This window comes from Acartia tonsa, chromosome 7 (genome assembly GCF_053477335.1).
Source record: "Acartia tonsa isolate MP-2025a chromosome 7, ASM5347733v1, whole genome shotgun sequence".
NCBI lineage: Eukaryota > Metazoa > Arthropoda > Copepoda > Calanoida > Acartiidae > Acartia > Acartia tonsa.
The window spans coordinates 36,320,059-36,347,848 of record NC_137266.1 but is presented as its reverse complement, the minus strand read 5'-3'; the positions used below and the strand labels follow the sequence as shown (position 1 = coordinate 36,347,848).

Genomic DNA, 27,790 nt, shown 5'->3' with positions numbered 1-27,790 from the left:
ATACAGAAATTAAATGAAAAGCTCTCAAGAGCTCTCTTTATATTGAGACAATGTAAAAAAATTCTAACTAGGAGCGCACTTAAAACCTTATACTATTCTATATTTCATTGTCATTTAATCTATGGAATTTTGATTTATTCAAGCTCGTATGAAAGTAACTTAAAATCTATTGAAATCAAGCAAAAGATGGCAATCAGAGCAATTACAGACTCTCATTATATAGCCCATACTGGTCCACTATTTAAAACAATGAATATTCTACCATTTGAATTGTTAGTGCAATACTTTAGAATTAAATTCATGTATGAATTTAAACTTAACATAGCCCCTTGCTCATTTTTTAACATGTGGAAAACACGAGGACATATGTCCCAGGGTAATATTAGACTTAGAAACCAAGAAGATTATAGCATCCCATTTGCCAGATTAAACTTGGTTAACAATCTTCCACTTTGTACTCTTCCAGCCACCTGGAATGCGTTTTTCATTAACAATAGCTTTATAGTGGAACAGGCAACTTCTAGATTTAAATTTTATAAAAAATTGAAAAGAAAGCTTTTAGACAGTATTGTAGTTGCCTGTGACAGGCTATTGTGTCCCTCCTGTGACCTTAACATTAATCTATGATTGTACAAGTCAACCTGTAGTTTACCTTTTGATTGCCTAAAATATATACATTTTTTATAATCGCACAGAGACCCTATTTTTTCTCCACTTTCCTATCCCCCCCCCCCCCCCCCCCTACTTTTCCGAAACATCCTTCCTTGCATATTGCTGTATATAGTGTACATATATTACTTATATAAAAATACCGCTTAAAAAAAAAACATTTAAATCGAAGTCTAAAATTAAAAGGCTGTCAACACCGCCCTCAGGCGTTTTTCAGTCCTTGGATACTTGTATTATATTGTGTTAAACCTATAGTATTCATTGTTTATAAAAATAGTTTATTAATAAATTCTTAATGCAATGTAATTACCATTTATGAATGTTGAATATTAAATGTATATGTTGTTTTGTCCCAATAAATATTTGAATTTGAATTTGAACAAACAATAACTACACAGATAGGAATAAATAATCATAACATAAAAGCATTATAATACATACACAATAGTCAGTTTGGGCAATAATGATCCCCCATCCCTGGAAAGGGTGGGGGAGAATTAACAATACAGTTAACCATAATAAACTTGGCAGATTCAATCATTAATTTTAAGCATAGGGAGGGGGTCGTCAGACCCCTTCCCCAGGACTCGGGGGAGGGCCATTGACCCTCCACCGAACCCCGGTCAGGGGTGCCATAGGCATGGCTCACGGTTGCCGAATACCACAACTCTCCCCTCGGAAGGCTGGAAGAGGGTTTCCCTACCAGACTTCCGACAGTGGTTGAGGCCTTCGGTCCGCTCCTTAGGGCTAAGATATGTACAAACGATAATGATTTAATGGAATCCTAGTGGTGAGTGTTTCTCAGGGTTGATGGGCTCCCAACGTGGGGTAGAAGGCAGAGGCTGGCTTTGGTTGGACACGTTGTTCAGCGCCGGCAGGTGTCAGGTTGGCGGGTGGCACAGTTGTTGCTGGGACAGTCAGCAGTGGGGCATGCTGGTTGTTGTTGGCAACGGCTGGGGCACTGGCTGCCAAGTTGACCGTCTGGGCGGCAGCCTGACCACCCGAGGGGCCGCGGGGTCTGCCAGAGGGCGGTCCTGGCCTGCCTGGGCGGTCATGCCCGCTATCGGCTGATTGCATGGACACCATTTCCTCGGCTGCTTCCCGGCCGATGGGAATGGCATCCCAGTCTACTGAAAAGTCCCGGGACTTGGCATGGGTGAGCCGGGCTCTGGCCAAGGCTTTCCTATACAAAGTTGGATGGTACAGGAACACTTGTGACATCGCATTCAGGGCTGCCCGGACACCTCCTTGTGCTGCTGCCAGAGAAATGATGGTCAGATCCCCCAACAGTTTGAGGATTAGCAACAGCAGACACAGGATGGCTGCGCCATCTCCCCACTCGTGAATAGCTTGTCTGAACCCAGCCCAGACATCCAGGGCGGCCTCTCCTTCCTCCGCCAGTCGGTCGATGTTGTAGGACACTATCCCATGGTCACCTGTGGCCAAACAGCTGCCTTGCTGAACGCATGAGCCATAGGACAGGCCGGTCAGCATGGCGCTTTTATATGCTGGGAACGCCAGCAGTTGCTGCCAGTCATTCAACTCAGCCTGCGAATACAAGCCCCCTGAACTGAAGTCATCCAGGGGTTCTGTCAACAGCTGCTTAGGCGTATCCAGCGGGGGTGGCCTCTTCTTAGGAGCGGGGGTTAACTCTATCCAGCCTTCCTCCGCGTGCACAGTCAGGGGGTATGTGGATGAGCAGGGAATCTTGGTGGCGTGGCCGCTATACACTCGTGTCACGGCGTCTACAAACCCTGTGGGCTCTACTGGCACTTTGTCCCAACACTCCTTGTGTTCACGGACAACATATTTGTTGCGTTGGCAGGTAAGCTGGAGCAGGACATCTCCCCTCAGCACCGAGAACGTGCTCCCCTGGACACGCACCGGGTGGGCCTGGTCTAGTTGCTGGAGCTTCCAGCAGTTGGCCGCTACTTCTTCTGCTGCTGTGCTTTTCATGCGGGTCTCCAGAGTAAATCCAATATAACCTGCATGTATCTGGGCCTGCAGGGGGACATCAACATCCCTGGCCGATACTCTGGGTAGCGCTGCCGCGGCTGGGTCAGCTGCCACGAACAATGCTGGGTGGTTGGTGGCATGGGCCTCAAAGTCGCAGTTCACTATTGAGGTGGGGTTGGTCATGTTGATGAAAAACTGGGCCTGATGGTCAACCAGGAACGCATCCATCACTAGGCTGGGCTGGAGGCTGCGGATCAGCCTCAAGGGGCAATCTCTCCCCAGGTGATCCCACACGTAGGTGGCTTCCCCAGTGATGCAAGACAGCTCTGAATGGGGACACTCCAAGGTCAGGTGGTCAGATTGGGACTCCACCCGTCCATCCTCTACTACGTAGGTCTCTTCCTTAACCAGCAGCCGTCGCTCCTGGAGCACTAATTCATTGCGGTACAGCTGGCTCTCGAAGTGGACGTCCTCCCCTTCACAACCCACCCCCTCGGGGCTGTTGACGAGGGCGCCCACCATGTCGAGGGTGAAGAACAGGGGATGGTTCAACTGGAACGTCAGTGGCTGGGTCTTGCCTGGCAGCGTGTAGACTCGGTTCCTGGCCAGGTCTCGGCACGTTTCTGGATCTATCTTGGTTGGCCTCATGAGGGTGGGGACCGAGGTCACCTTGAGGTGACCCCATACCCCACACCTGAATGTCCACTGGGACACAGTGAGCTGGCAACTGTATCCTGTTGTTTCCCTCACCTTGACTTGCTGCAGGACGTGTACTTCATGGCCCAGGGGCACCTCCTGGTGTAGGGGTTCCGTGTTGCACATCTTTTCTTTATTGTAGGCTGTGACGTGGATGGGGTTGGCGCAGTCCCATCCCACCAGGACGTAGCTGGTTGTAGGCCACACGGCTGCCAGCAGGAGGCCCCACAGGACCATCCACCAGTGAGAGAAGCTTCCAGGCAGCCATCTACCTCGCACACGCGGCTGGGGATCTTCGGCTCGGACCACGGCTGCTTCTTGGGGCTGGACACGGCTGGGCTGCTCCTGGCTAGATACAAGTTTCCATTGAGCGTTATCTTTGTGTGGCCGGGGCACCCCGATACCCTCCCCAATGACAGACTGGCAAGCGACTGGCACTTGCCTGGGTGTCGGCTCCCCTAGCCCCAAGTGGTCCCTTCCCTTGTCCAAGGCATGCCCAGTGGCATGGGGCTGAAGTGCGTGTGGCACAGGCTCGCCCTTACTCATGTCCCTCCCCTGCCCTAGGAACTCAGGTGCATGTGGCACAGGCAAGTCCTTATTTTCCCAAATTTCAATCTCCCCAGCCTCTGGTGCAGGGGGCACAGGCAAGGCTGGGGTTTTACAATGGCTTGGATACAACACATTTATCAAATTTAACTTATCCTGGCTCGACTGGGGTTGCTGGGCAGCTGGGTTCCTTCGGCTGGCAGGGGGCTCTGGCTGGCATGTAGTTGGGCTCTCCCTGCAGGCTGGTGGCGCTGGCTGGCTGGGGGTGACGGGTGTCACCCCTTCCTCTGGGACTGCTGGCTCGTTCCAGGATCCAGGTCTCTCGGTGGCGGCGACGGTTGTCGCCCCAGGCACCAGGTTGGAGGCTGGCTCGTTCCAGGATCCAGGTATCTCGGTGGCGGCGACGGTTGTCGCCCCAGGCACCAGGTGGGAGGCGCTGGATAGCACCCCCCAGTCATCACAGGTGGCGGCGCCGGGTGGCGCCCCATACATCAATGTTGATGCGCTGGCTAGCGCCTCCTGCCTCTCTCGTTCAGCGGCCGCCAGGGCCTCCCCGTACATCGTCTCAGTGACGCTGGGTAGCGCCCCTTCACTCTTGCTGGGTAGGCTCGGCCGAGCAGGCTCCATCATGTTGAGGCTAAAAGGCTGGGGCCTCAGGACTTCTGGCTCGGCGATGTTGTAGGGTTGCACCAGCTCCGGCCCCAGGTGGTTGAGACTGAAGCCCAGGCCAACCCGGTTGGGTTCAGCCGCGCCGCCCAGTACGTTGATCCTAGCTGGAACGGTCCCAAACTGCGGCATCCCGTCGGCTCGGTCCGCGGCTTTGGGGGCGGTTGCTTGCTGCGGTGGTGCTGGGGGCGCGCTCCCTTCCATATGGGCCACTCTGCTGGGCTTCCCGGGAGGGTCACCCTTATCGGCGGTGCGCCTGCGGCTGGCTACCTGGGCCCAGTCAGCTCTGCAATCGGCCGCCGTGTGACCGTCGTAGTGGCAACGCTCGCACTTGGCAGAACGGTCACGGCGTGGCTGGGTGCGTCTCTCCTCTAGGCTAACTTCCATAGGCGTCGGACAGTCTCGAGCTCGGTGGCCTCTCCCCTGGCAGCGGAAGCAGCGACCTGGAACCTTGTCATCTGGAGCGACCCTCCCCATCTGGTGGAGACCCGGAGCCAAGGAGCCAATCTCCATAGGCTCCGACTCATCATATTGGGGCAACTGGATGCAGGCAGATCCAGTCAGCCCGTCGGTAGAGTCCACTAGGCACACACCCTCCTTCAGCTGCTTGGTAATCATGGTGACGGTGAACATGGCTCTACGAGTGTACTCAGGTACACTCGTGATCTCATGTCCCATCATGACGCATTTCACATTAGCGTTACCAATGCCACGATTTAATTCGTCCACCAACAACTCGAGATCCTCATGGCTGTAGGCGTCCCTATACAAGGCACACTTAGTTGATATGTATGCTTGTATAGGTTCTGTCGAGTGTTGCTTGTAATCCCTAAACGCTTGTTTAAGCGTTTGGGATTCAAAAGCAGGACGAAATAGCATTTCACACTCGGCCTTGACCTGTTCGTAGGTCAAGGCTTGGCCTGCCTCGCCAAACAGATGGGACGCCATTTCCACCGCTTGCCCTACCAGTGACAGTAAAAGGGCGTTGCGGCGGTTGAGGGAGTCATGGGGTGGCACGCGGTAAGCCGCCCATGACATCTCGAGTCTGCGGATATGTGCACTCCAGGATTGCTTGGGCGGTCCTCTAAACTCCGGCAGGTTACTCAGCATCAGCTTGCGGTACTCGGCTGGAGCCGGCTGAGGGTCATCCTGGAGCCATCCTGGGGCTTGGTCGCCTCCTGGCGCTTGCGGCTGGTCCATCGGGTCAACGGTTCAACGGCGAGACGCAAAGTTATAAAATAATAGAATAAATGGTTTGTCACTTGAGGCTTTCTAGCCTAACAGCCAACACTGTTTTTATCACTAGGTTGGTAGTTTAGTTACAAAGATATAACTTAGCTGTGCTTATCCCTAGTTGGATTCTGAGGTTGTAGAGTAGGCTGGTAGGGGTAGATAGATGTTGAGGGTCTGAACTGCTGTCAGGAACTGATTTGGTTTTCCTTTATCACACTATAGATAGGAGGAGGGAGCTTGTAATTCCTTATCTTCGAAAAATACCTCTGCTAGATGCTATTGAGTGGCTCCGCTCCGGTGTGTGTGTGTGTGCGTGAAATCTCCTGCCCTTGCAACGCGCTTACGCACCGTCAAATCCGCGCACACAGGTAAAACGCGCACTTATCCCTCAACTCGCTCTCTCATTGGTCCGCTTTGTCCGTTGAATTTTATGATATTTCCGCACTCCGTTGCGTTATCCGTGAATGGCGCTCTGTGTTCCCGGTCACTAGCTCCACACCGCGGACGGACTTAGTCTGGTGTGGGTAGGAGGGGAGAAGCGCGTGAGGGGACGGGGGTAAATCCGTCCGTTCCCCCTGTGAGGAAGGGGGGGAGTGCTGTGGGTTTGAGATAACTGTGTGGTGAGGTAATGATGCCTTTTCTCCTTAATCCTAGGCTTATCTATTATATCACCTTGATTGTATTTCCTTCAGTGGAGAGTGGGCTCCTCCCTTTCCTCTGGAATAAGGGGTGTATTGTTGTTGTGCTGTAGGCTTGAGGGGATTAGATTGTGTATCAGGGTCCTTGTTATATTACATCTAGCTTCTATTTTTGTCCTTATCACAATTACATAACAGATTTGTTTACCAACCCTGTTCTATTTTTAGTTGTTATCACAATACACAATAAATCCAAGCCTGTTCTATTTTTAGTTTTATCACAACACAACAAATTGTTTGCCAATCTTTGCTCATAAATCTATTGTTTAGCCATCACACCAGGGTGGTAATCCCTGCAATGTGATATAATATCTGTTTTTCTAGATGGGTGGCTGTGTTGTAGCCTCTCAGGATACTTGGAGTTGACGTAGTTTTCTCTGCTTTGGTGCACTACACTCGTATGTTGGCTCGCAGCTCGCAGCTATGTGGCGTGTTTCAGCCTATCGGCGGCAGGGAATGTCCCGTCCTGCTAGCGCCGCTGATCCAAAACCGGCTGATGGCGGCAAGGAATGTCCCGTCCTGCTAGCGCCACTGGTTCGGATCCTGCTATCTCTTGCAGTAAAATTGGCCTATTTTCAGCCGTTTACACTTATTTGGCTTGTTTCAGCCGGTCCGCAGGCCTGTTTCAGCCTTTTGAGCGCTCAATTCTCCGTTAGATGTCGGCGCTTCTCGCGGTTCTTCGTCAAGTTTCGCTGTGTCACTTCCACAACTGCCGGATGCAGAGTTAGACCTTGCTGTCCAGGGTGGGTAATTCAGGTTGCTTGTGTCAGTTTTGCCAGTTTCACTGCTGGGAGTACCTTAGCCTCAGCTGCGCGTCTGCTCTACACTTGTGGTTCGCCGTAATCTCACACAGCTGTCACCAAAAGTTGTGGTATCCGCCGAGGATAAATGGCAGACACCGGAGTTCAATTAGATTACGGCAGTGTGACAGACGTGGACACCTTACTATAGAGAAGCTACGCTTCTCTAGCATTCACCAAATAATAATCAACATCTATTTCAGTTGTCACTTTATTGCAGGTCTAAAGGGTACTAAAGCTATATACAACAAACAATAACTACACAGATAGGAATAAATAATCATAACATAAAAGCATTATAATACATACACAATAGTCAGTTTGGGCAATAATGATCCCCCATCCCTGGAAAGGGTGGGGGAGAATTAACAATACAGTTAACCATAATAAACTTGGCAGATTCAATCATTAATTTTAAGCATAGGGAGGGGGTCGTCAGACCCCTTCCCCAGGACTCGGGGGAGGGCCATTGACCCTCCACCGAACCCCGGTCAGGGGTGCCATAGGCATGGCTCACGGTTGCCGAATACCACAACTCTCCCCTCGGAAGGCTGGAAGAGGGTTTCCCTACCAGACTTCCGACAGTGGTTGAGGCCTTCGGTCCGCTCCTTAGGGCTAAGATATGTACAAACGATAATGATTTAATGGAATCCTAGTGGTGAGTGTTTCTCAGGGTTGATGGGCTCCCAACGTGGGGTAGAAGGCAGAGGCTGGCTTTGGTTGGACACGTTGTTCAGCGCCGGCAGGTGTCAGGTTGGCGGGTGGCACAGTTGTTGCTGGGACAGTCAGCAGTGGGGCATGCTGGTTGTTGTTGGCAACGGCTGGGGCACTGGCTGCCAAGTTGACCGTCTGGGCGGCAGCCTGACCACCCGAGGGGCCGCGGGGTCTGCCAGAGGGCGGTCCTGGCCTGCCTGGGCGGTCATGCCCGCTATCGGCTGATTGCATGGACACCATTTCCTCGGCTGCTTCCCGGCCGATGGGAATGGCATCCCAGTCTACTGAAAAGTCCCGGGACTTGGCATGGGTGAGCCGGGCTCTGGCCAAGGCTTTCCTATACAAAGTTGGATGGTACAGGAACACTTGTGACATCGCATTCAGGGCTGCCCGGACACCTCCTTGTGCTGCTGCCAGAGAAATGATGGTCAGATCCCCCAACAGTTTGAGGATTAGCAACAGCAGACACAGGATGGCTGCGCCATCTCCCCACTCGTGAATAGCTTGTCTGAACCCAGCCCAGACATCCAGGGCGGCCTCTCCTTCCTCCGCCAGTCGGTCGATGTTGTAGGACACTATCCCATGGTCACCTGTGGCCAAACAGCTGCCTTGCTGAACGCATGAGCCATAGGACAGGCCGGTCAGCATGGCGCTTTTATATGCTGGGAACGCCAGCAGTTGCTGCCAGTCATTCAACTCAGCCTGCGAATACAAGCCCCCTGAACTGAAGTCATCCAGGGGTTCTGTCAACAGCTGCTTAGGCGTATCCAGCGGGGGTGGCCTCTTCTTAGGAGCGGGGGTTAACTCTATCCAGCCTTCCTCCGCGTGCACAGTCAGGGGGTATGTGGATGAGCAGGGAATCTTGGTGGCGTGGCCGCTATACACTCGTGTCACGGCGTCTACAAACCCTGTGGGCTCTACTGGCACTTTGTCCCAACACTCCTTGTGTTCACGGACAACATATTTGTTGCGTTGGCAGGTAAGCTGGAGCAGGACATCTCCCCTCAGCACCGAGAACGTGCTCCCCTGGACACGCACCGGGTGGGCCTGGTCTAGTTGCTGGAGCTTCCAGCAGTTGGCCGCTACTTCTTCTGCTGCTGTGCTTTTCATGCGGGTCTCCAGAGTAAATCCAATATAACCTGCATGTATCTGGGCCTGCAGGGGGACATCAACATCCCTGGCCGATACTCTGGGTAGCGCTGCCGCGGCTGGGTCAGCTGCCACGAACAATGCTGGGTGGTTGGTGGCATGGGCCTCAAAGTCGCAGTTCACTATTGAGGTGGGGTTGGTCATGTTGATGAAAAACTGGGCCTGATGGTCAACCAGGAACGCATCCATCACTAGGCTGGGCTGGAGGCTGCGGATCAGCCTCAAGGGGCAATCTCTCCCCAGGTGATCCCACACGTAGGTGGCTTCCCCAGTGATGCAAGACAGCTCTGAATGGGGACACTCCAAGGTCAGGTGGTCAGATTGGGACTCCACCCGTCCATCCTCTACTACGTAGGTCTCTTCCTTAACCAGCAGCCGTCGCTCCTGGAGCACTAATTCATTGCGGTACAGCTGGCTCTCGAAGTGGACGTCCTCCCCTTCACAACCCACCCCCTCGGGGCTGTTGACGAGGGCGCCCACCATGTCGAGGGTGAAGAACAGGGGATGGTTCAACTGGAACGTCAGTGGCTGGGTCTTGCCTGGCAGCGTGTAGACTCGGTTCCTGGCCAGGTCTCGGCACGTTTCTGGATCTATCTTGGTTGGCCTCATGAGGGTGGGGACCGAGGTCACCTTGAGGTGACCCCATACCCCACACCTGAATGTCCACTGGGACACAGTGAGCTGGCAACTGTATCCTGTTGTTTCCCTCACCTTGACTTGCTGCAGGACGTGTACTTCATGGCCCAGGGGCACCTCCTGGTGTAGGGGTTCCGTGTTGCACATCTTTTCTTTATTGTAGGCTGTGACGTGGATGGGGTTGGCGCAGTCCCATCCCACCAGGACGTAGCTGGTTGTAGGCCACACGGCTGCCAGCAGGAGGCCCCACAGGACCATCCACCAGTGAGAGAAGCTTCCAGGCAGCCATCTACCTCGCACACGCGGCTGGGGATCTTCGGCTCGGACCACGGCTGCTTCTTGGGGCTGGACACGGCTGGGCTGCTCCTGGCTAGATACAAGTTTCCATTGAGCGTTATCTTTGTGTGGCCGGGGCACCCCGATACCCTCCCCAATGACAGACTGGCAAGCGACTGGCACTTGCCTGGGTGTCGGCTCCCCTAGCCCCAAGTGGTCCCTTCCCTTGTCCAAGGCATGCCCAGTGGCATGGGGCTGAAGTGCGTGTGGCACAGGCTCGCCCTTACTCATGTCCCTCCCCTGCCCTAGGAACTCAGGTGCATGTGGCACAGGCAAGTCCTTATTTTCCCAAATTTCAATCTCCCCAGCCTCTGGTGCAGGGGGCACAGGCAAGGCTGGGGTTTTACAATGGCTTGGATACAACACATTTATCAAATTTAACTTATCCTGGCTCGACTGGGGTTGCTGGGCAGCTGGGTTCCTTCGGCTGGCAGGGGGCTCTGGCTGGCATGTAGTTGGGCTCTCCCTGCAGGCTGGTGGCGCTGGCTGGCTGGGGGTGACGGGTGTCACCCCTTCCTCTGGGACTGCTGGCTCGTTCCAGGATCCAGGTCTCTCGGTGGCGGCGACGGTTGTCGCCCCAGGCACCAGGTTGGAGGCTGGCTCGTTCCAGGATCCAGGTATCTCGGTGGCGGCGACGGTTGTCGCCCCAGGCACCAGGTGGGAGGCGCTGGATAGCACCCCCCAGTCATCACAGGTGGCGGCGCCGGGTGGCGCCCCATACATCAATGTTGATGCACTGGCTAGCGCCTCCTGCCTCTCTCGTTCAGCGGCCGCCAGGGCCTCCCCGTACATCGTCTCAGTGACGCTGGGTAGCGCCCCTTCACTCTTGCTGGGTAGGCTCGGCCGAGCAGGCTCCATCATGTTGAGGCTAAAAGGCTGGGGCCTCAGGACTTCTGGCTCGGCGATGTTGTAGGGTTGCACCAGCTCCGGCCCCAGGTGGTTGAGACTGAAGCCCAGGCCAACCCGGTTGGGTTCAGCCGCGCCGCCCAGTACGTTGATCCTAGCTGGAACGGTCCCAAACTGCGGCATCCCGTCGGCTCGGTCCGCGGCTTTGGGGGCGGTTGCTTGCTGCGGTGGTGCTGGGGGCGCGCTCCCTTCCATATGGGCCACTCTGCTGGGCTTCCCGGGAGGGTCACCCTTATCGGCGGTGCGCCTGCGGCTGGCTACCTGGGCCCAGTCAGCTCTGCAATCGGCCGCCGTGTGACCGTCGTAGTGGCAACGCTCGCACTTGGCAGAACGGTCACGGCGTGGCTGGGTGCGTCTCTCCTCTAGGCTAACTTCCATAGGCGTCGGACAGTCTCGAGCTCGGTGGCCTCTCCCCTGGCAGCGGAAGCAGCGACCTGGAACCTTGTCATCTGGAGCGACCCTCCCCATCTGGTGGAGACCCGGAGCCAAGGAGCCAATCTCCATAGGCTCCGACTCATCATATTGGGGCAACTGGATGCAGGCAGATCCAGTCAGCCCGTCGGTAGAGTCCACTAGGCACACACCCTCCTTCAGCTGCTTGGTAATCATGGTGACGGTGAACATGGCTCTACGAGTGTACTCAGGTACACTCGTGATCTCATGTCCCATCATGACGCATTTCACATTAGCGTTACCAATGCCACGATTTAATTCGTCCACCAACAACTCGAGATCCTCATGGCTGTAGGCGTCCCTATACAAGGCACACTTAGTTGATATGTATGCTTGTATAGGTTCTGTCGAGTGTTGCTTGTAATCCCTAAACGCTTGTTTAAGCGTTTGGGATTCAAAAGCAGGACGAAATAGCATTTCACACTCGGCCTTGACCTGTTCGTAGGTCAAGGCTTGGCCTGCCTCGCCAAACAGATGGGACGCCATTTCCACCGCTTGCCCTACCAGTGACAGTAAAAGGGCGTTGCGGCGGTTGAGGGAGTCATGGGGTGGCACGCGGTAAGCCGCCCATGACATCTCGAGTCTGCGGATATGTGCACTCCAGGATTGCTTGGGCGGTCCTCTAAACTCCGGCAGGTTACTCAGCATCAGCTTGCGGTACTCGGCTGGAGCCGGCTGAGGGTCATCCTGGAGCCATCCTGGGGCTTGGTCGCCTCCTGGCGCTTGCGGCTGGTCCATCGGGTCAACGGTTCAACGGCGAGACGCAAAGTTATAAAATAATAGAATAAATGGTTTGTCACTTGAGGCTTTCTAGCCTAACAGCCAACACTGTTTTTATCACTAGGTTGGTAGTTTAGTTACAAAGATATAACTTAGCTGTGCTTATCCCTAGTTGGATTCTGAGGTTGTAGAGTAGGCTGGTAGGGGTAGATAGATGTTGAGGGTCTGAACTGCTGTCAGGAACTGATTTGGTTTTCCTTTATCACACTATAGATAGGAGGAGGGAGCTTGTAATTCCTTATCTTCGAAAAATACCTCTGCTAGATGCTATTGAGTGGCTCCGCTCCGGTGTGTGTGTGTGTGCGTGAAATCTCCTGCCCTTGCAACGCGCTTACGCACCGTCAAATCCGCGCACACAGGTAAAACGCGCACTTATCCCTCAACTCGCTCTCTCATTGGTCCGCTTTGTCCGTTGAATTTTATGATATTTCCGCACTCCGTTGCGTTATCCGTGAATGGCGCTCTGTGTTCCCGGTCACTAGCTCCACACCGCGGACGGACTTAGTCTGGTGTGGGTAGGAGGGGAGAAGCGCGTGAGGGGACGGGGGTAAATCCGTCCGTTCCCCCTGTGAGGAAGGGGGGGAGTGCTGTGGGTTTGAGATAACTGTGTGGTGAGGTAATGATGCCTTTTCTCCTTAATCCTAGGCTTATCTATTATATCACCTTGATTGTATTTCCTTCAGTGGAGAGTGGGCTCCTCCCTTTCCTCTGGAATAAGGGGTGTATTGTTGTTGTGCTGTAGGCTTGAGGGGATTAGATTGTGTATCAGGGTCCTTGTTATATTACATCTAGCTTCTATTTTTGTCCTTATCACAATTACATAACAGATTTGTTTACCAACCCTGTTCTATTTTTAGTTGTTATCACAATACACAATAAATCCAAGCCTGTTCTATTTTTAGTTTTATCACAACACAACAAATTGTTTGCCAATCTTTGCTCATAAATCTATTGTTTAGCCATCACACCAGGGTGGTAATCCCTGCAATGTGATATAATATCTGTTTTTCTAGATGGGTGGCTGCGTTGTAGCCTCTCAGGATACTTGGAGTTGACGTAGTTTTCTCTGCTTTGGTGCACTACACTCGTATGTTGGCTCGCAGCTCGCAGCTATGTGGCGTGTTTCAGCCTATCGGCGGCAGGGAATGTCCCGTCCTGCTAGCGCCGCTGATCCAAAACCGGCTGATGGCGGCAAGGAATGTCCCGTCCTGCTAGCGCCACTGGTTCGGATCCTGCTATCTCTTGCAGTAAAATTGGCCTATTTTCAGCCGTTTACACTTATTTGGCTTGTTTCAGCCGGTCCGCAGGCCTGTTTCAGCCTTTTGAGCGCTCAATTCTCCGTTAGATGTCGGCGCTTCTCGCGGTTCTTCGTCAAGTTTCGCTGTGTCACTTCCACAACTGCCGGATGCAGAGTTAGACCTTGCTGTCCAGGGTGGGTAATTCAGGTTGCTTGTGTCAGTTTTGCCAGTTTCACTGCTGGGAGTACCTTAGCCTCAGCTGCGCGTCTGCTCTACACTTGTGGTTCGCCGTAATCTCACACAGCTGTCACCAAAAGTTGTGGTATCCGCCGAGGATAAATGGCAGACACCGGAGTTCAATTAGATTACGGCAGTGTGACAGACGTGGACACCTTACTATAGAGAAGCTACGCTTCTCTAGCATTCACCAAATAATAATCAACATCTATTTCAGTTGTCACTTTATTGCAGGTCTAAAGGGTACTAAAGCTATATACAACAAACAATAACTACACAGATAGGAATAAATAATCATAACATAAAAGCATTATAATACATACACAATAGTCAGTTTGGGCAATAATGATCCCCCATCCCTGGAAAGGGTGGGGGAGAATTAACAATACAGTTAACCATAATAAACTTGGCAGATTCAATCATTAATTTTAAGCATAGGGAGGGGGTCGTCAGACCCCTTCCCCAGGACTCGGGGGAGGGCCATTGACCCTCCACCGAACCCCGGTCAGGGGTGCCATAGGCATGGCTCACGGTTGCCGAATACCACAATTGCAAAGTTCAAGATTCAGACGGTGGGACAAATGAACATTTACACTTGTAGAGTGTCAGCACTTAATAAGCAATATGAGCATTATAATGAATTTAAAAGTTTTTCTATTTTATACACATAACTTGTACCTTGTTGTCATAGAAATCATTATTATGAAAACTATAATTACTGTCAAAGAGGTTTTACATGTCTGTAGTTCATCATATAGTGTTGTTGAGCTTTTTAAATCATTCCTAACTTCTACAGGAATTATCATCAAGTTTCAAATCGATAGTACAATTATAACATGTCGAAATTAACAATAAAAGAGTAGAAGACAGGTTTCGCAGCAAACGAGAATCGAACCACTCATCTACTTTAAGCTAGGGTCGTGGGTTATGTAAGGACTCAATAGAGTGTGTCATTATCATTTAATGAAAAATTCCTATCCTTAGATATAAAGATACAAAACAAGGATGAAAACATAAGTAGCGAAATCATGGATGGTAATACGGACTAGGAAATTAATGAGCAATTGATAATATAAAAAAAATATTGGAGAAAAAAAAATAATATTTTTATATTTCATAGCTGGAATGACAGATCGACGGGCAGAGTAAATTACACACTGAATGCTCATAAGGGAATTTTCTCAAAAAATTTATCTTGAATATCAGCTGAGAAAATCACATTTTTCCCATATCGTTACGGATGGACGACAGACAAACTTAATTATAGAGAAGCTTCTCTACTAATAATAGTATTATTAGTTCTGCTACTCTATTACTAGGGTAATTCGTTTTCTGTTCGTTTTGCCGTCCGTACGTCTGGTTTTTGTTATTTCATACACTAGTTGCTTCGGACCTGGCACATAGGGGAGGGCGAGTGAGGTCAGGAAAGAAGCATCGAACAAACCATTGAACAAACAATTTTCGAAATCATATGCTATAGACATATAAAACCTTACTACAGTATGAAATAATGTATATTATAGGAATGCAAAAAGATTGTTTTAAATTGAAAGTTTGGATCATGTGAAGAATATAATTTACATACTATATTTAGTTGCTGGTAAATTCTAGTGAGCTGGCACAAAGATGTGGTATCTGGTCCAGGTACTGGGATCATATGAAGAATATAATTTACATACTATATTTAGTTGCTGGTAAATTCTAGTGAGCTGGCACAAAGATGTGGTATCTGGTCCAGGTACTGGGATCATATGAAGAATATAATTTACATATTTTATTTAGTTACTGGTAAATTCTAGTGAGCTAGCACAAAGATGTGGCATCTGGTCCAGGTACTGGGATCATATGAAGAATATAATTTACATATTTTATTTAGTTGCTGGTAAATTCAAGTGAGCTAGCACAGAGATGTGGTATCTGGTCCAGGTACTGGGATCATGTCAGGACTCCTCTCTTCATTGTGGCCAGCCAGTTTGATACTAACAGGTAAAATTTTGCTTATTACTTTGAGATGGTGGGTCGAATCTCAGCCCCAAACGCGCCATAACTCTCAGACAAAGGTAGTACAATCAAAGTGTTGGTTGTCTGCAATAGTTAGGATGTTAGTGTCCTAGTATGAACCCAATATAAAGGCATGGCTAAGGCTTTACCTTTACTGTCCACAGAGTTGTTAATCAGGGAAATATTATTTTTTATTATTTCATCTCAAATTTTTTTTTCCTGAACAAAAACAAAAAAAATATAAGTAGGTAAAATTTGGATGAGAAAAATCAATTTACTTGAACATTATCAAAACCAATATAAACTCAATTAAAAAAATAACTTTATTATTTCTAGCCTCCCTGACCCTGCTTGTTTGCCTGACCCTGAATCTGAGGAGTACACGGAATTCGAGTTGGCCTGGAGACGTGGAGTAGCTGCGCTCTTTGAAAGCATGCTGGCTACTGACTCTGTAAGTTTTGTAAAGATAAGGAGGTCTTTATGTCTGTCTGTCTATCTGTCTGTCTGTGTCCGTCTGTCTTTCTGTCTGTCTTTCAGTCTGTCTTTATGTCAGTCTTTCTGTCTGTCTTTCTGTCTGTCTTTCTGTCTGTCTTTCTGTCTGTCTTTCTGTCTGTCTTTCTGTTTGTCTTTCTGTCTGTCTTTCTGTCTGTCTGTCTTTCTGTCTGTCTTTCTGTCTGTCTTTCTGTCTGTCTTTCTGTCTGTCTTTCTGTCTGTCTTTCTGTATGTCTTTCTGTCTGTCTTTCTGTCTGTCTTTCTGTCTGTCTTTCTGTCTGTCTTTCTGACTGTCTGTCTTGTCTGTAATGTAGAGATGTGGTGTATCTGGGCTCTTTTAAAGCATGCCGGCTACTTACTCTGTAAGTTTAATAAAGCTTAGGATTCCCACTCAGTCTGTCTTTATGTCTGTCTGTCTTTTTTTCTGTCTGTCTGCCTCTCTGTGTGTCTGTCTGTCTACTCTATTAGTTAACTGTCTGAATGTCACAGAAAGATTATTTTATCTTCAATAAACTATCTTTGTATTTTTGATTGGTAGGGTAAAAGCTGGTTTGTCCCTGACTGCAGAACCCACGGATATCTGAGCATGAATGGAGATACAGAATCTCAATTTAGCAGACTTACAGTTAGCAACCTTGAAGATAATAAGGTATTACTCAAAATTCGCTTTATAAGAAAATAGCACAAAAATCTACAAAATGGACCACAGAAATTAGCACTGAAATTAATTGGGATACAAAATCTCAATTTAGCAGTCTTACAGTTAGCAACCTTAAAAATAATAAGGTATAACTCAAAATTTGCATTTTTAGTAAGGAAGCACTAATATCAAGCAGGATATAATACACAAATTATAGTTAGTAACCTTCAAGATATAAAAATCAAATATATTTTAGACCATGTCACTAACAGAATCGTTAGCTGAGTGGATCAACACAACAACTCCTATACACTCTATTGATCAAGTAGCTGCAGGAAATCTAGGTACCTAATTTTTTATTTTTATTAAAGATTGTTTTCTATTGACATGAATGTTGTTAATTTTTTTTTTGCAAAATTCCAATAGATGGCAATATAAAGACAAATTACTTTGTTTTAATGACTATTCATGTCTAATTTCAGAATGTAGAGAATCAGCACCACTGTGTCATTCATCTTTCTCATGCTCATCTGTAAGTACCCTGTCCCTAACACATGTTTAGTTTTCTTTCCTGTAACAAAATTAATAATTAAAATAGTTGTGAATGTTAAAATATTATAGAATAAAAAACCTTTTTGTTTATCAGGGAAGAAGATCATTTAGTAGTTACCCATCAGTCAGATCTAGATGGTTGGCACCTTCCTCTATCTATCCTAGAGGTAACAAACATGAAATTTGATTGATCATGTACACGTTGTAGACAATTATCCATAAATATTTTTTCTTTATCAGCCTTGACCTTTTTTCCTTTAGAACAATAAAACAGTAACTTCTACATTTTTCAAAGTTTTTAACCTCAGATATCTTTGCATATATCACCATCAATAAATCTTTATACTTTTTATAATAAGGATATTCAAGAGGATGGAGTGTAGATCCTTGGTATACATCACGGTCTTCTCATGGCGGTAACAAGGTAAAGTAGCCTCTTTAAATTTAAAACTATTATAAAAATTGTAAAAGTAAATAGGCTATTATCAATACATTTAAATTGAAGGTTTTAGTGTCTGGTGCTGGATATGGAGGAACTGGAATTTTGGGAGGCACTTCTGTAGTACCTGGAGGTAAGTTAACAATTAAGAATTAAAAAAATATGTATAACATATTATCAATATGATTGCAAAATCTGTATTAGCAGGTATACTAAGTAATTAGTATGTACTATTAAATATTTGTAGGCGTTGGGTACCAGGGAACACATGTACTTGGTACTTCAGGGGTTCTTGGGGGAGGTATGTACAACATTTATAAATATACTCTATCAACCTAAATAAGGTAATAGATAGTACACATTAATAGGCGTTTTCCTGTTACAAAATTTTTTATCAATTTGAAAATTTGAGTACCCCCCCCCCCCCCCCCCCCCCGACAGTCTGGATAGTCTGCGGGAGGAGGAAAAGATTTGGACACAGGAAAAAGGCAAGCTTCAATTTAATTCAATAACGTGCTGTGTGGGGAAGCCGAGCGAAGCGAGGCTTCTCCACAGCACGTTATTGAATTAAATTGAAGCTTGCCTTTTTCCTGTGTCCACAACTTGATGTCGGGGTACTCTAATTTTCTAAATTTCAAAAACTATTTTAGGTTAGGTTAGGTTAGGTTATAGGCTAGGGAGCCGAGCGCTGCGGCCACGGATGTTCGTTGTCTGGGGTAATTTAATTTTCTAAATTTCAAAAAACTATTTTAGGTTAGGTTAGGTTAGGTTATAGGCTAGGGAGCCGAGCGCTGCGGCCACGGATGTTCGTTGTCTGGGGTACTTTAATTTTCTAAATTTCAAAAAACTATTTTAGGTTAGGTTAGGTTAGGTTATAGGCTAGGGAGCCGAGCGCTGCGGCCACGGATGTTCGTTGTCTGGGGTACTTTAATTTTCTAAATTTCAAAAAACTATTTTAGGTTAGGTTAGGTTAGGTTATAGGCTAGGGAGCCGAGCGCTGCGGCCACAGATGTTCGTTGTCGGCTATTTCTTTTAAATATTGCTACGCAACCCACAAATAAAATTGTTCTTGCTAAAAAAACGCGGACGAGAGGGAGAACATAAAGGGGACTGGGAAAAGGGGGTTGTTGGTCAGATGGGAGAGGAAAGGGGTAAACTATACAGTAAAAAAACGCGGACACGTAGCGGACATGGAGTGCTCGCATGATGTGAGGGAGAACATTAAGGGGGTGGGGAAAAGGGGGTTGTTGGTCAGATGGGAGGGGAAAGGGGTAAACAATACAGTAAGAATTCTGCTATAAATAGACTGAAAGCTTGTAGCTGTTTGTTAGTCGACTACAATATGCCTTGTAGTGAGGGACTGCGATCCTAAACTGGTTGGCATGGTTGACTAAGGAGCCTGAGGCAAGGCAAGGCAAGGCTCGTGTCTCGCCTTATATACCCTCCCTCCTTTCCTCCTGTCCAACCTAATAATAGTTTACTTAAATTATTATTTTGTTGTCGGGGGGGGGGGGGGGGGGCTACTCAAATTTTCGAAATCGCTAAAAATAATACTAAGAGGAATCTACCCATTAATATTTGTAGGAGTTAGGCATCACAGAACAGATATATATGGTACATCAGGGGTTCTTGGGGGAGGTATGTACACTTTATCACAACATATTATGGTATTTTTGTTCAATTTGTGTAAGTAAAGCTGTAAAGCTATATATCTGTTTGAAAGGTTATTACTAGTACACCTTTATATTCATTAATGGAGGTTGATACAAATATAAATTATGCATCAGTTGTTTTTGATAGAGGTTTATACACTAAGGGTAACTGTGTAAAATAATTGTGTACTAAATAATGTAATTAAACGTACACATGATTAATTTATATTTGAGGTGGGTATCGGGGAACTAACATACTTGGTACTTCAGAAGTACTGGGAGGTACTTCAGGAGTACACTCACAATCATCAGGTTTGTACTCAATACTATTCTCTAAAAAGGAGATTTTAGACTTATGGATAAAAGTAACAGGATTGTCTATGTGTCTATCTGTTGGTGTGTACCATTTGATTTCAATAACCCCTCAGCTGATTTGATTCTCCATTACAATGAAGCTTCTCATAGGTAATGGTAAGGTTTATATTTTGAGTAAGGGTTCCACCACCCTCATAAGAGAAATTTTTCTTAGAAACAAATTACCTCGCCTCAAAACATTTTTCATTTTTCCTTTTTATACTAAAAGATAAAGTTTGTACTAGAAAGCTAGGTTTCTTTAATATACAAACCTTTTTTTTGCGCCCCCCATGAAGTTGCATGTTTTGAGTATTTCCTCTTGTTGTTTTAATTTAAAGAACAACTAATACAGACCGACATGGTTGAATTACTGAGTAGAATTAACACTTATTTTAATTTTACTTTTTATGTTTATTATTATCATAATAATTTATTTCATTTTAAAATATTTCAGTTAGGAGGTAAAATCCATTTTTATAAAGGCCGAAATATAATCTATGATTACGGTTTTGACCCTCTAAAAAACGTAATGTATGATTCCATTTTCCCCTCTCTTGGTAATGATATCATCAAGGCTGATATGATTTTTGTAATCTACCATTCCAATTGTGCCTCTCATGGTGATGAATATAATATCATCAAAGCTGATATGATTTTTGTAATGAACTATTCCACTTTCAAGAGCGATGAAACTGGAAAGGTGGTTTACTCTTTTAACATCGACATAATTGAAATCATATATACTATTCTTAAATTATGTTAATCGTAAAAATGCAGAAAATATTATTTATAATCAAAATTTTTTTATGTAAAATTGAAAAATAACTAATACCATTACTATTATGTCGATTTTAAAAAAATCAATGTTTATGAATAAGCTGGTATGTAAACAAGAATGTACCATTCGAGTTTCGCCTCTATTGAAAGTGGAATGGTACACTACAAAAATCATATCGGCCATGATGATGATATAGATAATTATCTTTCTTAAAGGGACAAAACCGTAATAATATATTATATTTCTGCTTTTATAAAAATGATTTCACCCTCCTAACTGTTCATTGTTTTATTTGTATCCAATATTAATTGAATTTATATTAAAAGTGTTGTACATAAATTGATGACGTCACATAATACAAAAATAATATTTACATATATCAATTTTTCCGATAAATAGGTTACGCGTACAATAGAAATATAAATTTATTTCTTACAAAAGTTCATTTTGAATGAAACTATTTTTGAAAACAATTTAAAAATGGACATATTTTTCTTTTATGTTATACTAGCGGCTTCGCCCCTAGTATTTCTGGTGCTGCCATTTTTTGTGAAGTAGTTTCCCCAGAAAATATATTTTTTTTTGCTGGGGTTGGGGGGGTCCAACCCTCCAAGAAAATAGCTTAAAACCACCACAGGACCAATAGGTATATACCTTGAAGAGTTAAATCTAATTGGTTCAGTGGTTATCGAGATCTTAAGGGACGGACGGACAGACATGAAGCTACTTTGTATCATAGATAATAAAGATTTTCACTTTAATTCCTAAGTTTATACTGTGTTGTACTTTATTGTTCCTAAAAAAAGTAATGGATATAATATATACGTGGATATTATGACAGGGGGAAATCGTCAATCTAGGTTGCTGACAATATAGGTCAGTTCGGTTATCCAGTCGGAAGTGAGTGAATTTGGGGTTATTGTTACGAGTTAAACTTTATTAGAGAACATGAATATCTGGTCTAAGCTCCACATAATAATACATCCATTTTTGTTATAGATCGTAGACGACGTCTGTGGAAAAGATTGAGAACTCTCCAATATTTGAAAGAATTGTACAACAGACATAAAACAGAATATGCAAGGTTGGTTTTAAGTAGCGAAGCCACTCCGTCTATGTGTCTGTTGGTCAGATAGTAAAACTAACTTTTGCTGAAGCAGCTAATAAAAATGACGTCATACAATACAAATGACCAATGACAAGCCAGTATACATTTTACCATAAGTCAATTACAATGTATACTGGCCTATCATTGATTATTTGTACTGTATGACGTCATTTTTTAGCAGGCACTGTAAGCTTCTTCACTCTTGCTATCCTTGTAAAAGTAACAAGTTGTCTGTATGTCTCTATAACTGCTGAACCAATATGGTTCTTCTCTACAGTGAAACTTCTTAAAGCTCCAGGAAAATTATTTTGGGGTAGAAAGTAGAAATATACACTCCCCAAAAATATTAAAATGAATTGATATTCTTCGCTGCTATTGGTTGTCATCCTTTTTTCTCTCTCTCAATATTTCAATATCAAAGGGGAAATGTAAAATATTGTTATTTTCTACGGCTTTAACAATGGTAAGTCCATTTTATACGATTTATTTTAAAAAATAAAGGGGGAGTGGTGGGGTGTAATGCTTGACAGGAACTTTGTGTGAAAGCACTAAATTAAAACCAGCTTATAGTGCCTATAAAAAAATGACATTAACGATACAAATGACCAATGATAGCACAGTATACATTGTAATTGACCAATAGTAAAGTGTTTACTGGCTTATCATTGGTCATTAGTATTATTTTACGTAATTTTTTTTATAGACACTATAGAGTAGACTGTTCCACAAAATTATCTGTTTAGAGATTACTACGGGTACGATGACGTGCATGACCATCCTGTTGTGGTGACCACTGGTACCAGAGCTGTCGACCATCCTGCCGTTGTCACAACTGTTGCTAGAGTACCACTTGCTACTGATATTGGAGTCGGGCTAGGTAACTTGAATCTTTTGTTGTAGTCAGGGCCGGGAGGGAGGGGACATTGGAATGTTCATTACACAAGTCCCTTAAAACTATTAATATGGTTATCTTATTCGTTGGCTCAACAATTTGTCGATTTTAACAAATTTGGATTAGTTTGTACATTAAGTTGAGTGTCTAAACCTTTCAATCACTAATTGTAATCTACAGAAGAGGTAATTGTGTGTACACGAATAATCGGCCACTGTCTCATCCCTGTGTTGTAGTGCAGCTACTCTATAACTAAGGCTAGTCAGTTCTCATGTATATTTTACAGGGAGGGAGGGTACATAGGACTGTAAATTGCAATGTTTTAATAATTGAGAGTTGATTTTTTAATATCTCCATCCTGACGGGCGCAGGATGCCAGCAACCCTGTCAGATCATCCAAACAAAGCTTTTTATTTTACTAAAATACTGAAAGATCCTATAGCAGTATATCCTAATATGAAATATAGGTATTAAAGTCAATTTCAAGTTCCAGGTGAGATCCTGCACGTACTGATCCTCCAGGTCTCCAGCAACCTTTAAATTACTTCTCTGCCCGCAAATTTTAAACTTAAGCTTTTTTAACATGTCTACATAACATAATTTTATGAAAATTCATCAACGGCTGTGAAATAAGATTGCCGTCACCGATATGGTTGAAAAGTCTGGACACTACTGTTTGAAACTAAACAATCAATTTAACAAAAGTACCTATCAGGATAATAAAACTTTGGGTACAATTATGATTTCAAGAATCATTCTAATCAAATTCTAAAGTTTTACTAAAAGTAAGAAGGTATTCATTTGAAAATGCATTCTAAGAAAATAATGTTTCATAAAAGTTCAAAGAAAAAACTTTTAAGATAAAATGTATATTTAATATATTCTCCAAAATAGTGTGAATTCACTTACGCACATACATATATCATAGTATCAAATCATTTGAATATTGCATATAAATAAGCACCTTTCCCTTAACGCTATTCGCATCATGAAAAACACCCTGTTAAATTTATATTTTATAAGTAGCAAAGCTACTCTATAATTCACTTTGTATTTTCGTCTGTTCGTTTGACCGTCGTCAGTCATGATAAGTCCATAATGCTATGGGGGAAATGTCATTTTTTAGGCTGCTATTTAAGATAGAAAGCTGAAATTTTCAGTGAAGATTCCTATGGCCTTTTTTCTTTTTCTTGTTTTGACTATAGAACATCTGCTCTATAAGTCACTTTGTCTATATGTCCATCCAGTTGTTCTGGCTAGCTACTTATGGATGTTGTCATATTACACAAATATGAAACACTGTATTAATTTATTATATTATTACTAGCGGCTTCGCCCATAGCCTCTAGGGGCTTTGCCCCAAGAGGTTTAATCAACCTATTTTTGAGTTATTTAAATTCAAAAAGAAAAATATAAAAAAAAATTGGGTATATTCCCTGAAGAGTAGAGCCCAATCGGTTCAGTGGTTACTGAGATCTTAAGCTTCAGACAGACAGACAGACGGGCAGACAGCAGACAGACATCGTACTACTTTGTATTATAGATGTGGATGTGAATGGTTCAAAACTGAAATCATAAATTTTTCATAAGAATTTCTTAATTCAAACTGTTTGTAAAAATTAAAGGATTTTGAATATATATTGTATGTACAAGTTGCAAAATTTAGGGTCATTAGAAAGAACAGTTCCCAAAGTTTCATAACACTGTATCTTATCAATTGTCTCAATTTTTTTTGATACCTTTTTTTCATTTTGTTGGTTCCAAAATAGTATTGTCAATACTTGTTAACCAATAATTTTATTGTACGGAAGAGGTAATTTTGTTTTTAATAATTGGAATATATAAATATTTTATATTGTCTTTTTCTTTAAGAACCCTGAATTAAACAATTACTTGAAGCTATTTATAGTGCCTATAAATATGATGTATTACTAGCTTACCATTGGTCAATTAAAATGCATAAGTGCCTGCCATTGGTAATTTAGTTTGTGTATCATTGGTCATTTGCATTGTATGACGTCATTTTTTTTAAAAGGCACTATACAGAACTTCCAATTACTTGATTTAGGAACACGCGTCGCCACTGCTGGAATACCTGACGTCGTTGGTACCCGTACAGTCCTTGGTCTAGCTCCTGGTGACTTAGGAGGTGTAGGTAATACATAGTGATAGATAGATACCAGATATTCTGGGTATCCTTACAGTCCTGGGTCTAGCTCAAGGTGACCTTGGTGTAAGTAATATATAGTGATAGATAGATACCAGATGTTCTGGGTACCTGTACAGTCCTTGGTCTAGCTCCTGGTTACTTAGGAGGTGTAGGTAATATATAGTGATAGATAGATACCAGATATTCTGGATAACCATACAGTACTTGGTCTAGCTCCTGGTGACCTAGGTGTAGGTAATTTAGAGTGATATATAGATACCAGATGTTCTGGGTACCTGTACAGTTCTTGCTTTAGCTCCTAAAGACCTAGGTGTAGGTAATATATAGTGATAGATAGATTAAATTAAATTTTCTTATGAATCTTCACAAGAATCCTACAAGTTTCCATATTTGTTAAGGTCTTGGTTGTGGAGGTTGTGGAGGTGGACGTGTTGGCACCCGTGTCCTAGGAGGACTTCCAGACCTTGGTGTTGGACTTGGAGGCACCAGAGTTGCTGCTGCTGCACCTGGCAGAGAGGTCGTTGAGGTAACAATCATTTGTGGGTACCTATTTGAAATCTATTATTTCACTATCATGTGAAAGGATGCATATTTTATTCCAAAGTGTCTGGGAAAGTAGTGTAGTATATTTTTGTGATTATTCTGTTAAAATACCATGTACATTGATATCACATTGTTATTATAAAAATTACTTATATGATTTTGGGTTTAATATCCATGGGTGTTTTCATCCTTGTTAATTTGTAGGTTGTCCAAGATTATGACTATGACTATGTTTACTATGAAGATTATGGCAATGGATTGGTTTCAAGAATCAGAAATGCTATTAGGTATCAATCTATATATTCTATCTACCTATCTACCTATCTACCTATCTACCTATCTACCTATCTACCTATCTACCTATCTACATATCTACCTATCTACCTATCTATCCATCTATCTATCTACCTATCTACCTATCTACCTATCTACCTATCTACCTATCTACCTATCTACCTATCTACCTTTCTACCTATCTACCTATCTACCTATCTACCTATCTACCTATCTACCTATCTACCTATCTACCTATCTACCTATCTACCTATCTACCTATCTACCTATCTACCTATCTACCTATTTACCTATCTACCTATCTACCTATCTACCTATCTACCTATCTACCTATCTACCTATCTACCTATCTACCTATCTACCTATCTACCTATCTACCTATCTACCTATCTACCTATCTACCTATCTACCTATCTACATATCTACCTATCTATCCATCTATCCATCTATCTATCTATCTATCCATCTACCTATCTACCTATCTACCTATCTACCTATCTACCTATCTACCTATCTACCTATCTACCTTTCTACCTATCTACCTATCTATCTATCTATTCTATCTTAGGTTGAAGAAACAGAAGGATAGTAAGGACAAGGATGATGTGAAGGAGCGGAGCAACAACAACTCTGACAATGACTTTGACGACTTTGAGGATTTCGGCCCACTGATTGAGAAGATTATTGAAGACGAGTCTCGGCGCCGCCGCCAGCTCAGACAAAATCAAAGGGATAAAAATATACTTAGTGGTTGAAAATAACCAAGGATCAAAGGTTAGGATGGGTTAAAAAGGGTTTGTGTAACCTCATAGGGTTGGGGTCCTAAAAATTAAAACTATTTGGAAGGTTTTATTATAAGGGAGGGGAAAGGATATTGGACTGTAAATTACACTGGTCCTCAAAGATTAATTCTTATTATATTTTCATAATTTTTTTTTCTCGAAATTTTAGTCTCAATGTTAACTTCTATTTATATACGGGGACAACCACAAAAAAAAATATTTTTATCTAATATTTAGGCGAAATAAGCAGAGAGTTTTAGAATAATTTTTTCAAGAAAATTATTATTTTAAATCAAAATATCCATACTAAAGATTGTAATTGTATTGTATACCATAAATTTTAATCAATTTTGATAGGGATAGATCAATTGGAGATATTTTTGAGTTTTGGAAAATTGAACAAAGTTTTATTATCCAATTGATCTACACCTACATTTTAATAATTTCTCTATATGCATTTAATCAACAACCAATTCTTTCTTAAATTTCTAGTCTTAAAAAATACTTTTTTGAATTGACTGATTTTTTTTTCTTAAAAGGTAAAACAACGAACAAGAAAAGTTAAAAAATTTGTTACCAATATTTCCTAATCCTAGATGTACAAAATTTGAATAAATGTGAAAAAATGTGGATTTTTTGTATTTTAAATGAATCTAGTGCAAAACAACAGTTTTATAAGAATATGTAAATGCCTTGGCCTACAAACAGGCAACTTTTTATTATTGACACTTAGAACTTCCTAGTGAAAGTCTGGTTGTCTGCTATAGACGGGCTGTCAATGCATTTACAGACATAGTCTGTGTTGTTTACAGCAAGAAGTGTAAAATCCGCAGAAAACGAATCTCAACAAATCAGACAAACCTACAGTAAAAAATTTTGAGTGACATAAGACGTATTTGCATTTTAAGACGCTATTAAAGAAAGGCTTTGCTTATAATATTGTGTCTCATCGTTCTAAGAATCGCAATTTAAGAAGAAATTATGTAACATGGTTATACCCAATCTTTTTAAGAGCCTTGATGCAATGGTTGAAAACGATAAGACGATTCTAAAATGCCTAAATCTATCATAAAAAAAACAACAACAACAACCCTATAAGTCGAAAAGCTCCGCATAATTTTCTAAGAGTTATGGGAGATCATTTCGTATTTATCATAAATATAATTATATAAATTTCTAATTAATTTTCACAGTTTTGGGTGACCTTGCTAATTAATTTTAAAATAAGAACAATTATGTACATAGATAGCGCAGCAATAACAGGCTAACAACACAGATCAAATAAACAGTTAAGTATAATATAGTAAGAATAAGGAAAAATATCAGAAAGATAGGCTTCGTTTTTATTCTAATTACAATAACATGAATTTCTAATTAATT

General features: G+C 43.8%; 1 protein-coding gene across 1 annotated transcript in view; it reads left to right on the top strand.

Moving 5' to 3' along the window:
• Positions 1–26,941, top strand: part of LOC145323674 (uncharacterized) — a 43,536-nt gene extending 16,595 nt beyond the window's left edge. The window contains exons 10-28 of the mRNA XM_080166120.1: positions 15,308–15,357; positions 15,640–15,699; positions 16,051–16,165; positions 16,745–16,855; positions 17,103–17,190; positions 17,329–17,378; positions 17,493–17,565; positions 17,758–17,822; positions 17,904–17,970; positions 18,085–18,138; positions 19,422–19,475; positions 19,724–19,801; positions 21,621–21,705; positions 22,473–22,606; positions 24,690–24,776; positions 25,190–25,317; positions 25,539–25,621; positions 26,197–26,359; positions 26,649–26,941. Of these exons, the coding sequence (XP_080022246.1) occupies positions 15,308–15,357; positions 15,640–15,699; positions 16,051–16,165; positions 16,745–16,855; positions 17,103–17,190; positions 17,329–17,378; positions 17,493–17,565; positions 17,758–17,822; positions 17,904–17,970; positions 18,085–18,138; positions 19,422–19,475; positions 19,724–19,801; positions 21,621–21,705; positions 22,473–22,606; positions 24,690–24,776; positions 25,190–25,317; positions 25,539–25,621; positions 26,197–26,359; positions 26,649–26,675 (1,572 nt within the window). The 3' untranslated portion in view covers positions 26,676–26,941. The remainder of the gene's footprint in view (positions 1–15,307; positions 15,358–15,639; positions 15,700–16,050; positions 16,166–16,744; positions 16,856–17,102; positions 17,191–17,328; positions 17,379–17,492; positions 17,566–17,757; positions 17,823–17,903; positions 17,971–18,084; positions 18,139–19,421; positions 19,476–19,723; positions 19,802–21,620; positions 21,706–22,472; positions 22,607–24,689; positions 24,777–25,189; positions 25,318–25,538; positions 25,622–26,196; positions 26,360–26,648) is intronic.
• The last annotated feature ends 849 nt before the right edge of the window (positions 26,942–27,790 follow it).